This window comes from Dermacentor silvarum, chromosome 1 (assembly GCF_013339745.2).
Source record: "Dermacentor silvarum isolate Dsil-2018 chromosome 1, BIME_Dsil_1.4, whole genome shotgun sequence".
In the NCBI taxonomy this organism is placed as follows: domain Eukaryota; kingdom Metazoa; phylum Arthropoda; class Arachnida; order Ixodida; family Ixodidae; genus Dermacentor; species Dermacentor silvarum.
Window position 1 is genome coordinate 193,661,344 of NC_051154.1, and position 12,777 is coordinate 193,674,120.

The 12,777-nt window shown below is 47.9% G+C and overlaps 1 protein-coding gene across 1 annotated transcript; it reads left to right on the forward strand.

Moving 5' to 3' along the window:
• Positions 1 to 3,222: 3,222 nt before the first annotated feature.
• LOC125940530 (kinesin-like protein KIF18B) lies at positions 3,223 to 4,029 on the forward strand. Its single transcript, XM_049656821.1, has one exon. It carries the CDS (start codon positions 3,223 to 3,225, stop codon positions 4,027 to 4,029), a length of 807 nt encoding a protein of 268 aa, XP_049512778.1.
• Positions 4,030 to 12,777: the final 8,748 nt, after the last annotated feature.

A 12,777-nucleotide genomic window follows, 5' to 3' on the forward strand; every position in this document is an offset into this window, starting at 1 on the left:
ACGCCCTGCTGCAAGCTCAGTCGACCAGCGGGGGCGGCAGAGGCCCAGCGAGGTCTAAAGACGTCCTGTCCACAACTCCCGTCTTGTCGCCCAGCGCAAACATGGGCCCAGTCTCGGAATTTCGAGCAGTCGAGCCCAGCTCGTTGTGTGTCGCATAGTGATTTGTGCTGAATTAGATGCATGGAAAACAGCATCTTTTCGAGCCGCTCGGGACTTAGTCGGAGAAACTCAGGGCGCTTCTAGACTGATCTTTTATAGAACAATTTCGTGGTTTCGTGTAATCGTAATAATAGATATATAAATAAATAATCTGAAGAAAACTCGAACCACCTGTCTTCGCGCCTCTCTATCATTTTAGAAACTCACGCTTAAATAAACTGTGTATTTCAAGTGCAACGAAAAAGTGCGAGGGATAAAGAGCAACAATACTTCTCGAGGGAAGCGTTGTGTCGAGCAATGCAAATGTTTTCCCCTGTCTTTTTTCTTCCTTTCGCATTATTAAGTTGCTCTATATACACAAAATGAGCATCCTGCGTGCCCGCTAAGGTGACACGTACCACTGTCCTATTTTTACGTGTTCTAGTCTCCTGTATCTGTCGTCACGCTTCAATAACATCTTGAACGCGGTCATTCAGCCGAAGGTAGGCGTGCAAACAGCGTGGATGTAGTCGGAACGAAATGGTGGCACGAATAGCGGCTCTAGGTCATGCGCTCCTGTTTTATTTCCACTTGTAGGGCGACGTCTGTCATCTTTTTTTGGGGGTGAAACGAGATCTATAGGGAAGTTTGTTTGCATAATTTGGCTTATCCCCTCTTCGAGATTGAAAAGATATACTTCATTTTGTTTTCTTTTTTCGGCAACATAGCATTCTTGGCCGTAGGCAATCAGAAGTTGCGCGAAATCGCCAATGGGTGATTTACTTAGTTATCAAACTCAGTAATTAACCTCTCCCCCACGCCGCCCATTCGACGTGTTGGAGAGGAGAAAGAAAAGGAACAGATAGGGGGTCGCGGAGGCGGGACTTGAGAATCTGTTACTTGGGGGCACAATACGAGTGAGAGCAGACACGCACTGCGCTAACTTCCAGCAAATTTGTAGGGAAATATATTACAGCGAAACTCTTTATGGCAAGGATCCCGTAATTTCTTGGTGGCGTAACATCGAGAGAAAACTATCATCATCTATGGTTCATAACCCCAAAATGCAATGGCTCGATCATACGCCCATAATTCAGAGGCTACAAGCACTCAGCAAAGTCAAGCGAACAATGCATACATTCTTTCGAATTACGCATACAACATACAGAACAGCATACACTTCAATAAAGAACAATCTCAAAACAAGCATCCGAACAACATAATTGATAAGGCGTTCCTGCGCCTACATGAAATCCGAAGCACGTAGCGCTCCCCGCAAACGTTTCCCGGTAAAGAGTATACTGTTGCGCAAGCTGCCGCGTTGACAGCAGCGTCCGACGTGGAGAGTGACGTCACTAGCCTTTCGTATATAAAATAACCAGCCTATCAACTGATGTCAATGTTGTTGCAGCACCGCTATGAGCGGTGGCGTGACGTCAAATGTATACTTCTATTGCTACCATTATTCTAAAATAGCATTCCTACACTACCATTACTCTGAAGCCGTAAAGCATAGCATAGCCCCCTCAGTAGTTGTAGTGGTGGTTTTGAACAGTTTCGCTGGACAAACACTTTGGCAGACCCGGGATGGCGAGTCAATTTTTATTTCATAAGTCGTGAGTATTGCCTACAGGAAAGAAAAGCAATACTGAGACACCTATCGTGCATTTCACAAGCCGTTCATAAAAGACTCTGCCGAATGGCTCACTGAAGTCTGCATGTTTTTTTGTTCTTTTTTAGGTTAAAAAAAAGCACGCAAAACAATTTGAAGCGAGGTGAACATACAGCAACATAATCATGCTCTAGGCATAAGCTATGCATACCATTACAAATAACTGTTACGTGGCTACCTCATTCGCTTTAAAAATATAATTAACTTTGTCCTGTGTATATGTTTAAATATATTGTATGTACATGGTGTTCCCAGTGCAAATCTTAAAAAAAGTTGAAGTGAAAAAATACGGATGAGGTAGCCGCCGCTGTTCAACAAGAACATTTGAATTTTCATTTACTAGAATGAGTTGCTGAATACCAAAGCTTAATTTCTATTCCCATAGGTCTGGTTTTGGCACCTTCCCCTCAATGTATTTCTTGCAATGAACCAGAAACTATGGATCCTTTCTTTATAGAGTGTCGTCGGTTCACTATCCACAGAAAACGACTTCTAGAAGGTCCCCTCCGCCAACTTGGATTGACGATTACGTTACCTATCATTCTATCTCTGGGGGCGTCGGCACTAGGACAATGTAATAGGAACGTATGTGATGCCATATTTAATTTTGTAATGGAAACAGGGAGACTGCCATGCTAATTGTTTTTTCTCAACAAGACAACGAAAATATTTGCTTCAAATTTTAAGATGCTATAGCATGGAAATTATTATTAACGATTAGAATTCATTTATTATCTCATCCTTAAGTAAGGAAATCCCATTTAAGTATCCATCATTTTTCTTCCCACTGCCGCCCGATTCAATGGCCAATCCCCCGTAGTGGGTTGTGCTATTTCAATAGGCACCAAACCAAACCAAACCAAACCAAAGATAGTGCTTCAAATCTTCTTGTCCTCCTAGTGTCAGGATTTGGAGAAATAAAGCAAAAGTATGAATTAAAAGCCGTGCACGTCGGCGCTAACAACGATGCCGTAAAAATTTTGCCGCAATAAAATTTGAACTGAAAAGATAGAGGCAGCTCAAGAGAAACATCAAATGATGTGGGTAACAGCATTCTGGAAATGATACTTTAAGGGGGGAGGGGGGGAATGAATGGCTTCGGAGGGGGCTTCGGAGCCCCCCCCCCCCCCCCCCCCCCCTTGGGCGTCTCCTATGGCTCCAGCGGGGATGAAGAGGACGAAGTAAGCCTAGCACGTGGTGGAGAACGCGCCCGGCGCCTGACTTGACGATCGCCATCTTAGATCGTCACGCCCGCGTCTTTGGTCAGGCCGGATCCCTCCACATCTACCTCGAAGGAATCTACAGTGGTGCCGGCAAACCTCAGGAGGTGCTCCAACGACACCGCGCAGTCGTCAGCACCAAAACGCCGCCGATAGAACAAGGACCAGCTTTCGCCCGGGGTAGGCCTCGCCATGGCAGTGCGCATGCGCCTACTGAGTGATCATGACTCCGAGACCACTAGCGTCGTCCTCGTGGTCATCACGCCCGCGCCCGTGGTAAGGCCGATTCCCGCAAAGTCGAGACACCCTATCACGGAGGAATCTACAATGGTGCCAACTTTCTCAATGCTGGGCTCCGAGGAATGCCCCGTCGTGGTATCCCTGATGGTCAGCAAGTTGTACCAGCGCGTGGAAAATCTGCGGTCAGAGGGTCGGACATGCGACTTAGCAGTCTCCTATCTAGAAGTCTACAACAAGGTTGTTCGAGACATACTGTGCTTCGATCCGGCCAAGGGCATTGCCATATTGTACCTCACCATACACAAGTTGAAGAAGGCCGGCACCCTCCTCGAGCCGCTTTTGAAAGGAAACAACCGGACGCAGCGTGCCACCGACGCTAATGCTGAGTCTTCATGGTCGCACGTCATCTTCGAGAGCTACGTCACACTGACGGAGAATGCGACAAGCACGAGCGTCTCGATGTGCTTTGTTGACCTTGCCGGCTCGGTGCGCGCAGCTGCGGCCAGTAGGGGCACAAAGGATCAGATGCGCGAGGTCACCAAGTTCAATCTGTCGCTCCTGGCCCTCGGCAACTGCATCGACGTCCGCTCGAAGAACGGGATGCAGCAAGTGCCGTACCAGGACTCCAAGCTCACCCACATCCTCAAGGACTCGCTGGGTGGCTCGGGCAGCGCCCTCATGATTGGGACAGCGATGGCGGTGAAGCTCAGCTACGCGGTAACATGCAGCACCCAGGAGTACGCGCTGAGCGGGCCATGAAGATCGAGCTGCAGGATAAAAAGAAGGTTTTCAATGTGACCGTACCCATGTCAACGCATGTACAGCGCTCCCATCGAGAAGTACAAGCACAAGGTGGAAGGCCTTCAGCGTAAGCTCGAGAAGGTGGAATTATGGAAGGCTGTAGTTGAGGTTCACGTGCGAGAGCTGAAAGACGGTCTGGTAGCCAAGACGCCCTGCTACAAGCTCAGGCGACCGGCCGGGGTGGCAGTGGTACAGCGACGTCTAAGGACGTCCTGTCCACAACTCCCGTCCTGACGCCCAGCGCGGAGATGCGGCAAGTCTCGAAATATCGAGCATTTGAGCCCAGCTCGTTGTGTGTCGCATAGTGATATGCATTGAAGAACACGCATGTGAAACAGCATTTTTTCGAGCCGCTCGGGACTTAGTCGGAGAGACTCAGTATGCCTCTAGACAGATCTTTGATAAAACTATTTCTTGGTTTCGTTTAATCGTAATAATTGATATATAAATAAATAATCTGAAGAAACTTGGATCACCTGTCTTTGCACGTCTATCACTTTAGCAACTTACGCTCAAATCGACTGTGTATCTTTAGTACAACGGAAACGTTCGAGGGATATATTCTGGAAAGGTAGAGAGCAACGATACTTATCGAGGGAAGCGTTGTTGCGAGCAGTGCTGTGCAAGAAACAGTCACAAACCATCACTGAGAGCAAACTTTTAGCGAATGCGATGACGCACAGTGAAACCTCGTGCCGTGTGAATCGTAGACTAACCTATGCAGCGGCCACCTGACAAACTTGAGGACCATTGTCACAATCATCGTGACCCTTAATGAAGATCAGCCGCGTTGGCCCAATCACAGCGGCGGGCTGCTGCTGTGCGCTAGGTCGAAGGTTTGATTCTCAGCCGCGACGGCCGCATTTTGATTAAGGCAAACAGCACACACGCTTCTACACTTATAGATTTAGATCCACCTTAAAGAACCCCAGGTGGTCAAAAATAATCGGGAGCCCCACATTACGGCCCTTGTCTTGCTTCTGCATGTTGAACCCTATGATTTTATTTGATAAGAAAAATGGGATATGCTTCCGCATATGCTGTGGGAGTGCCCAGCACAGTAGACACACAATAACACCACGACCCTCTCGTCGAGGTTGCGTGAGGCTCTGCGGAGCTCCGCCCTCGGCGACCAAACCTGGGCGACCCAGCACGCCCGTGAGGCGGCGGCAAGGCAAGCCCTCGACGTCCCCTCATGGGAGGCTTAGGCCCGGCCATCATAAAGTGCTGGTTCTACAATAAAATTTCATTCCTCCTCCTCCTGCTCCACGCTTGCAGAAAATAGACTGGGCGCTTAAACGGGGACAAGAGACAGCGCTGTTGGCAAGAGAGTGGAGCGACTGCAGGAAGCGCTAGAGAATGTGATAATGCATCTTGCACGATGCCTACCATACGCAGGTTTGTCCATCGACAACAACGCTTGTATTTCCCCTAGCTGAACAGTGAGAACTTAAACGGGGGCGTGGCACCGCGCACGACCCCGCCGCTCCCGGTCGTGCTTCACGTGACAACAGCTTCTTCTTTTAATACCCACGGGAACGGCCCACATTTCCCAGCGATGCAAGTTGGCGTGGGTTCATTGAAGAGCGGCACATACACAGTGGCATATACTTACGGGAACAGCCATCATTTTACAGCGAAGCTGTCTATAGGTCGAATCCCGGGATTTTTTCGTCTTCAGAATAGTAGTCGACAGAAAAAAAAAAAAAAAAAAAAACATGCCATGAATTTCCAAACGAAAAGTGTCACGCATACAACGTACAGCACAGCACTCGTTTCAATAAAGAAAAATTACAAAACCAGCATCCAAACGACATGATTGATGAAAAGGCCCACGCGAACAATGCAAAGCACGTAGCGATCCCCCGCGTGCTTTGCTCGTAACACTACTGCTAAGTTAGCTGCCGCGGCAGCGGTAGAGATTGAAGTCGAGAGTGACGTCACTAGCCCGGCTAATAATGGGAAGCACGTATAGCGCTCCTCGCATACGTTTCTCGACTGCGGTTGCTCGACTGGCAGCCTACGAAGTCTTTCATTTATAAAATATTAAAAACAATTCGTGGGGCCGCAACATTCATAACGGAATGAATTAGCAGCGAAGCTGTTAGGCTGAATACATGGGTTGCATACATTATGAAATCATACATTTTTTTTTTCATACGGCACCACACTACGCTGACACAAGCGCCGCCGCGATCACCGCACCTTCTATGCATCTGCCGCAACCGGTGCTGCCGCAACCGCGTCGGCAACTCCAACGCCGTGACGTTATTGACCCTTTTCGCGGAGTAATTTGTTCTCCAGAAACGAGATGGCGCTTTCGGCGGCACACCGTTCATTGCCTTAGCGAAAGCGGGTAAATACGAAACCATTACCGCTTCTGCCCTGTTTATGTGTGATCATCTGTCGGACATGCAACTGGGTTTTCGCTCACGCACTGTACTCCACTCATGCTGCAAAATGTGGAGCGGTGGATTGAAGACGTGTGCAGTAGTTGGCTGCAAAAATAGTGACTGGCATATTAAGTAATGGAATGAACCTGCGCGACCAAGTTCACGGACCTTTGCTACTTCCGGACAACCTGTGTTGCCGGCCGTTCGCGATGATTTTGCTCGTGGATGAAAAAAGTCGCAGTTTTGCCCGAAAGGTGAAGCATCAATTGCGATAGCAAATTTACTAGTAGAGTATACGGAGTAAGTATAGTAGTTTTATGGGCTGCATTAACTTGGACACATTCGCTTACTAACTGAATTAACAAGCATAGTGTCGGCGCGCTCAAGCAAACATGAATAGATTACACTCGATGACCGCAGGCAAGCACTGTCAAAACGCTCGCGTGAGCAAGCGCGGCTGGAGCAGTGACCGAAGGTTCGTGTGGTCTATCGCTTCAACGGAAACTGAGCGGCGAAAGCATAGTGCATACAAAGGTCAGAGCCGTGTGGAGATCGGTTTAAAGTTAAGGTGCGCGCGACAGCCCCAAGCCGCGCAAAGTACAAGTACGCAGTTGCTGGCAGAGTAGAAGCCGCACCCCCTCCGTCCCGCGCTGCCTTCCTGCTTTCCTCCTTTCGCGTGGGAGATTGAGTCGCCAGTTCCCCTTGCGCCCGGTCGCAAGATACGCATTTCTGCCACAGCCAAACGTTGCCTCCCCTACCTTCCTCCCTTCCATACCCCCACGGCCTTTCGCACGACGGAAGACGTCGTGTTTGCTCTCCGCCGTGCGTTCGCTCTCCGTGAAAGCGCGTCCCTCGCGCGCTTTCACTCGCACATACAGCATACGGCGCGCGGTGACGAGTTTATCGCCGTAGGACTTTATACAAAACCTCACAGCGGCGACGACGGCGACGACGGCGACGGCACGAATGCGGTTGGAGTGTCCATATAATTGCTATCGCCATAAACATATAACTCATCCGCCAGCGTTTTATTGATAACCTCCAAGGAAAAGACATCAACGTCGCCAAAATTGAGTTCCGCTTGTTAAACGACTTGGGCGTCCATTTGTCATCAGATTTGTCATGGAACACTCATATAGACGTCATAGTTAGCAAAGCATCTAATGCACTTGGCTTCGTTCGGCGCAACTTGCGTTTAGCTTACCCCACCACTAAACATCTTGCTTACACTACTTTGGTACGCTCTAAAATCAAATACGCATCCCTAATTTGGAACCCGCATGAGGCCTACCTCGTACAGAAATTGGAGTCTCTGTAGAATAAAGCTGCCCGATTCATCACAAGAAACTACTAATTTTTTTTCACAAGCTTTACCACAATCAGTCATCACGCGACACGCTTCACATCAGACCAGCTCATCGTGTGTCCTCACCACTTGATCATCAGCTTAAAGTGGAGCCTATCTTGGCCCGAACTAATCTGTTCTTTCACTCACCGCTACTTCTTGCCATCCGTCAGTGGAATCAGCTTCCGACTGACATCGCAGCTATTACTGATCATAGCGAAATTGTAAACAGTCTGAAACGCTTTTTTAACCTATAAACTGTGTCGGTTAATAATACTTGCAACGGTGTCATCATCTTCCTGACACATTACAGATCGATTACAATACGTCATTGTCGCTGAACCGTTTTTTTTTTTTCGTTTTTTCCCCCTCTTTCTTTTTGTAGTTGTGTTTCCGGTTTCAGCATCGCATGTATTTCTGGTTACGACGCATTTGTAAATTATGTCTGAAGTGTTTCGAATTGCTGTTATAATTAATATTTCAACATTTATTGATCATATGTCAAATTAACCATGTTGCAACTCAATCTTTGCTTCATTGTGTAGTTTGTTTTTATGCTTATAGTTGTGTATGTTAAGAAGTTGCGCTACCCTGTTTTATTCATGGTTGTGTCCCCCCTACGTAATGCCTTCGGGCGTTTAGGGTACTTGAAATAAATAAAAGGGAGTAGCGCCGCCCTGGCATAGTATGTTTCGTGCACGTTATCTAAACACATCTACCCCAACTCGCGCACAAACTTACGCCCACTCTATTTCCAACTTATTGAGAATAAGCAAATGGGCTCACAGTTGAATACATGCGCCAAAGCATAGTTGACAGCGACTATGCCGACTCCACGCGGATGGTCGAAGCTGAATTTTTCGTGACGGTTGAGAGGTGTAAGCGATAATACGTCTTTGCTACAAGCTATTACAACATACAGAACAGCTACGTTCCAAGCCTTTTGTGCAGCAAGAACAAATTTATTGCATCTGAGCACACTCGCGAGCGATTTGGGAGAAAATAATCATAGAGCGACCGCACCGATGAACTTGACTGAGTCAGAAACGTTACAAGCCGCTGCTTCAAAGTAGTTGCCAAATAAAGAACGAAGAGCAAGGCACACTTATTCTGATTCAATTCATAAGCGGAATGTTTGGATAACTTGGAATACATATTTCTCCTCGCATTTAGAACAAGCACCATATACGCGGGCCGTTTTGGATAAAGCTTAATGAACTGCGAAAGCGCTTTTGCCTGTCCTCTGAAGCTGTGGCCAAAGCTTTGTGTCGTCCACCCAGTCGCCGTCTACGATATGCCCCGAAACAGAGGTTTCCCGAGCCGCACCGGCGTCATACACATACATTGTAAACACGGAGACAAGGGAGGCAGTTGAAGCAAGCAATGAATGTGTCACCACGGGATCAAACATGGCAGCGCCCACGGGATCGCCGCGAAAAGGGTCAATAACCACAGAAGCGCAGGCCACGTGCACAGGCGCCGTCGCCCCACTCTTTCCCCCTCTGCCCCTTCCCATCTCCATTGCTACAGCACTGTCACCTTACTCTTTTCCCCTCTCTCCTACCAGTCTCCATTGCGCAGCACTGTTTTTTCATCTCCCCTATCCGTCTCCATTTCTGTCCACGAGCCGTGTCCCCGATACGGACGTAAGCCGGCAAGGGTAACCTTGCTCAATGGGGTGCACAATTGTAAACATGGAAATAAGAAGAACGATTCCGAGTGTAGCGATTCCGTCCCGTGGAATCGCTACACGGTAACGCATGCGATGAGGTTTGAATAAAACAACAAAAGAATATTCGGCGGGTGGGACACGCGACTTAGCCCCTGACGTGACAGCCTTTAGATAGCTGCCTTCTCTTCCACTGTGAGGCGTAAGCGTGAGGCGGAGGCGTAAACATGAACGGCCTGCACGGTGCCCAGTCTCCTGGTTGCGCAGAGCTGAACCAGACAAACACAGTTAATATTAGGTTTATTCGATTCAGACAAATTTCTCTGCATCTTCTGCACCTATTAACGGTGCACTGCACCTCGGTCTTCGATTCCCCGAGGTACAGTGTTGCACCCTGCACCCCCGTGCTCAATTGCACGGGGTGCAAGGCAAGGTGCCGCCGCGGTGCAGTGCACCCTTGAACCTTGCAGTGAGGGGGTGCAGCCCGGCGCACCATAACTGCCACCACATGCACCTTTTTGTTTGTGGTGCCGTGCACCTTTTCTGAATCGTACAAACCTATTGTAGTAACCAAGTGTATTCAAAGTGCGACAGTAAGCTGCTGCTTGTGCGCAGGTGCGCAGCTATGCCCGGCGGTGAGAAAGACCAGGGTTGCTCGTCGACGTTTACGACGCCGGAGTTTGGAACTGCCGCGACGAATGAGTGTAGAACCCCGCGGAAAGCGATGTGCTCGGCGCGCAGCGATCGGGTATTTTTTTGGTTTCAGAGACGAATCTTAATCGTGATATTAATTGGCAAGACAACTGCACTTCGTTAAAACGACGATTTAAGTACATGGATCTTCGTGTGAATTTCCGGGGGAAGTTCATTTGCTTCGTTGTACCCATTATTTAGTTATATCCCCGTTTCGGTATAACGAGGTTATAGTGTACAACGCGCTCCAGCCTGTCATTGCGCTGACTCTCGCACTTTTCGGACGCACACGCAAGGCTTGGCAAATAGATAAAATCACTTATGTGCACTGTGTATGTCAAATTTACAACATATTTGAAAATCTTCCCGCACGGAAAGTAAGCTATCACGCTATACTAAAACTCGCTTCTGGCAAAGTTCGTGTGCGAAACGGTAACGCTAATTCCCTTAATCCCGCTATTACGCTAACGTTAAATTAAGTGCTGGGTCCTTAACCCGTCTTGCGTATAAGGCTGGGCACCAGCAGAGTGTGGGGAAGCTGAAGTAGCCACGATGAATGCTCGTTCAAGGACGTGTGGCATAACACTGGCTTGCGAATGCGGGAGATAAAGCGCACGTCATGGCACCTCGGATTTATCTCCCTGACGTTTGATGCGATGAGCGAGCCGTTTACTTGAATTCGTTAAAGGCGACTTCACATGTACGCACGAAGATACCGCCGATAACTATTCACGTTTACACAAATGTGATGCGCTTACTGATAATGCGATGCGCTAGTGCCCCATTCATGCTAACACGGGTGCTCACTGCCGTAGCACATACTCGATAGAACTAAGGAGCGAGCAGAACTCGGGGCTTCCTGCATAGTGCCCTAAGACGGTCTGTGCATTAGTTCCTTAGTATGGCGAGATGAAGTGCAATAAGGTGACTTCGCAGAGCCGTGGCTATCTGCAAACAGACTTTTATTTGAATTGATAAATGTATGTTTTATTTTCGATATGGCTGCGTCGCATAGTGGGAACGCTTGCAGTTTAGTTGGCAGCGCGGTGAAACGTCTGGTAGAAGTGGCTAAAGCCTATGAAACTCGGCGTTTCACAAAAGCTTCCTGGCTCCCCCCCCCCCTTTTTTTCCCCCCTATTTCTTTCTTCCTTTGGCATCATTAGATTGCTCTATATACACAAAATGACCAACCTCCGGGCCCGCTTACGCGACACGTACCACTGTCCTATTTTTACGTGTTGTAGTCTCCCGTATCTGTCGTCACGCTTCAAAAACATCTTCAACGCGGCCATTCAGTCGAGGGTAGGCGCGTAAAGCAGCGGGGATGTAGTCGGGACGAAATGGTGGCACGAAAAGCGGCACTAGGTCGTGCGCTTCTGTTTTATTTCCACTTTTAGGACAACGTCCTTCATCTTTTTTTTTTTTTTGGGGGGGGGGGGGTGAAACGATATGTATAGGGAAGTTCGCTTCCATAATTTTGCATATCCCCTGTTCGAGATTCAAAAGAAATCCTTCGTTTTTTTTTCGGCAACATAGCATTCTTGGCCGTAGGCAATCAGAAGCTGCGCGAAATCGCCAATGGGTGATTTACTTAGTTATCAAACTCAGTAATTAACCTCTCCCCCACGCCGCCCATTCGACGTGTTGGAGAGGAGGAAGAAAAGGAACCGGGAGGGGGTCGCGGACGCACTGCGCTAACTTCCAACAAATTTGTAGGGAAATATATTACAGCGAAACTGTTTATGGCAAGAATCCCGTAATTTCTTCGTGGCGTAACATCGAGAGAAAACTATCATCATCTATGGTTGATACCCCCAAATGCAATGGATCGATCATACGCCCATAATGCACAGGCCACAAGCACTCAGCAAAGTCAAGTGAACAATGCATACATTCTTTCGAATTACGCATACAACATACAGAACAGCATACACTTCAATAAAGAACAATCTCAAAACAAGCATCCGAACAACATAATTGATAAGGCGTTCCTGCGCCTACATGAAATCCGAAGCACGTAGCGCTCCCCGCAAACGTTTCCCGGTAAAGATTACTGTTGCGCAAGCTGCCGCGTCGACGGCAGCGTGCGACGTGGAGAGTGACGTCACTAGCCTTTCGTATATAATATAACCAGCCTATTCACTGATTTCAATGTTGTTGCAGCACCGCTATGGGCGGTGGCGTGACGTCAAAAGTATACTTCTATTGCTACCAATATTCTAAAATAGCATTCCTACACTGCCATTACTCTGAAACCGCAAAGCATAGCATATCCCCCTCAGTAGTTGTAGTGGTGGTTTTGAACAGTTTCGCTGGACATACACTTTGGCAGACCCGGGATGGCGAGTCAATTTTTTTTTTTTTTTCATATGTCGTGAATATTCACTTACTGAAAAGAAAAGCAATACTGAGACACCTATCATGCATTTCACAAGCCGTTCCTAAAAGACTCTGCCGAAGGGCTCACTGAAGTCAGCATGTTTTTTTTTTTTTTTTTTTTTTTCAGGGTAAAAAAAGCACGCAAAGAAATTTGAAGCGAGGTGAACAAACAACAACAGATTCATCCTCTAGGGATAATCAAGGGCTGCACATCGCATTCTCAATGG